Genomic DNA, 2,091 nt, shown 5'->3' with positions numbered 1-2,091 from the left:
TGGTGAAATTCCGATACAGATCTCAAACACTCCCCAAGGTTCAGGGGCATTTTAATCCATATTTCCAGAACAGATGCATTTCTAAGGTACATGAATAGATAACAATGTGGAAAAGTGTAACATAGATACACAGAGGGTTGATTGATTTATTTTTTAAATCACTTTTGTTATGGCATACTCCAGTGTTGAGACTGGCATACAAATTTAGAAAGAGACAAGAACAAATGGGAACTGCTAGTTTAGAAAGACATATAGATAAATTGATAGATAGAGGGGGTGTATGGGGATAGATAGATAGATAGATTAGTTTAGATTAGATTATGACTATTACGGTACTGGTCTTTCCATAAAGGATTATTTATTTCAATGTTCATAGAGAAGGTTCATTTTAGAAACATTGAGCTGATGGTTCTTCCCAAAGCTTCTTTCACATCCTTGTTCCTCAGGCTGTAGATGAGGGGATTCAACATAGGGATGACCAGGGTATAAAACACAGACACCACTTTGCTCTGAGCTGGAGATGCTAGCGAACTGGGCTGGGTGTACATGAAGGTAACAGTGCCGTAAAATAAATTCACGGACATCATGTGGGAGGTGCAGGTGGAGAAGGCTCTGCATCTGCCCTCAGCAGAGCGAATCCTGAGGATGGCGGAGATGATGTAGGCATAGGAGACAAAAATGACCATGGAAGTGCTCACGATGATGAGGCTGGATAAAGTGAACAGCACCAGTTCATTGATGTCTGTGTTGGTGCATGAGAGGCCTAGCAGGGGTGGAACGTCACAGAAGAAGTGATCTATCTCATTGGACCCACAGAAATACAGTGTAAAGGTGAAGGCTGTTTGCATCATGGAGTTTACACCGCCGCAAACATAGGAACCCACCAGCAGCTGAACGCAAACCTGCTTGGACATGGCGATGGGATACAGGAGCGGGTTGCAGATGGCGGTGTATCGATCATATGCCATGGCTGCCAGGATGAATGCCTCAGTGGTGACAAAGACAGCGACTAAGAAGAATTGGGTGGCACATCCGTTGAAGGAAATGGTTTTGCTGCCTGCTAGGAAGCTCGCCATGGCTTTGGGGGCGATGGTGGAGGAGTAGCAAAGGTCTAAGAGCGACAGGTTCATGAGGAAGAAGTACATTGGGGTGTGCAGGCGAGAATGGGCTTTAATAAGGAAGACCATGATGGTGTTCCCCAGCACAGTTGTCATGTAAATCCCCAGAAACACCACAAAGGGGCCCACCTTGAGCCCCAGACCACTTCCAAACCCCAGCAGGATGAATTCCGTCAGTGCTGTGTGGTTTCTCTCTTTCACGGTCTCCATTTTCTTGGGAAAAGGAATGAGATAAGCATTAAAAATAGAAGCAAAGGGCTAAGGAGAATACCACAGGTTACAGGCCCAATTTGTAGCTCTCTCCCATTGAAAATGAAGGCAAGTCTCCCCTTGGCTTTCATAAAAGTGGACTGAACCCTTAGAAATGTCATTAAATTTCTTCTTAATAAATCTCCAGAAGTTCTGTTAGAAATTTTGACTTTTCTACCATAGAGCACCAATTTATTAACTTTCCCATATAACAGTTATTTACAAGAGGAAAATTTGCCCCTAGAAGACAGGATTCTGATACTCTTATTATAATATTACACACTGAGATCCATGGGACTCCCCTTGGAGTGAAGGAGTACTCAACATGAGGTAGTGTGGTGAAATGTGGCCCTCAGTGCACACAGTCCTTTATTTTAAGTCTAGAAGACAGCAAGATGAGCATTTAGTATGCAGCAAACCCAATAGTTTGTGACTGAAGTAGAGCATAACTCTGTCTCTCTCAAAGTTAGGAAATGCCAGGATTAAAGTTGCCCGTGCAACTTTCATTCACTTCCCTGTACGTATACATTATGATTAGACTTGGACAGGTTGGATTTTTAGAGGTACTTGACAGTAAACACACACATTGATGAAAAAACATTTCCATCAATAACCACTGAAATTTACAGACAGGAAAAGTCAGAAAAACACTGCTTGAGAACCTACTAGAGTTTGATTTAAGGATTTTTTTTTATACTTTGACATGTGACACTCACAATTTGTG

General features: G+C 42.5%; 1 protein-coding gene across 1 annotated transcript; it reads right to left on the bottom strand.

The window, feature by feature from the left end:
• Nucleotides 1-383: 383 nt before the first annotated feature.
• LOC125622619 (olfactory receptor OR9H1) lies at nucleotides 384-1,328 on the bottom strand. Its single transcript, XM_048820743.2, has one exon. The coding sequence runs from the start codon at nucleotides 1,326-1,328 to the stop codon at nucleotides 384-386; it is 945 nt and encodes a 314-aa protein (XP_048676700.2).
• Between the last annotated feature and the right edge of the window lie 763 nt (nucleotides 1,329-2,091).

The sequence above is a fragment of the Caretta caretta genome, chromosome 13 (genome assembly GCF_965140235.1).
Source record: "Caretta caretta isolate rCarCar2 chromosome 13, rCarCar1.hap1, whole genome shotgun sequence".
Taxonomy (NCBI): Eukaryota; Metazoa; Chordata; order Testudines; family Cheloniidae; genus Caretta; species Caretta caretta.
Note: the sequence above shows the minus strand (reverse complement) of the source record. Positions and strands in the feature narration are given on the sequence as shown.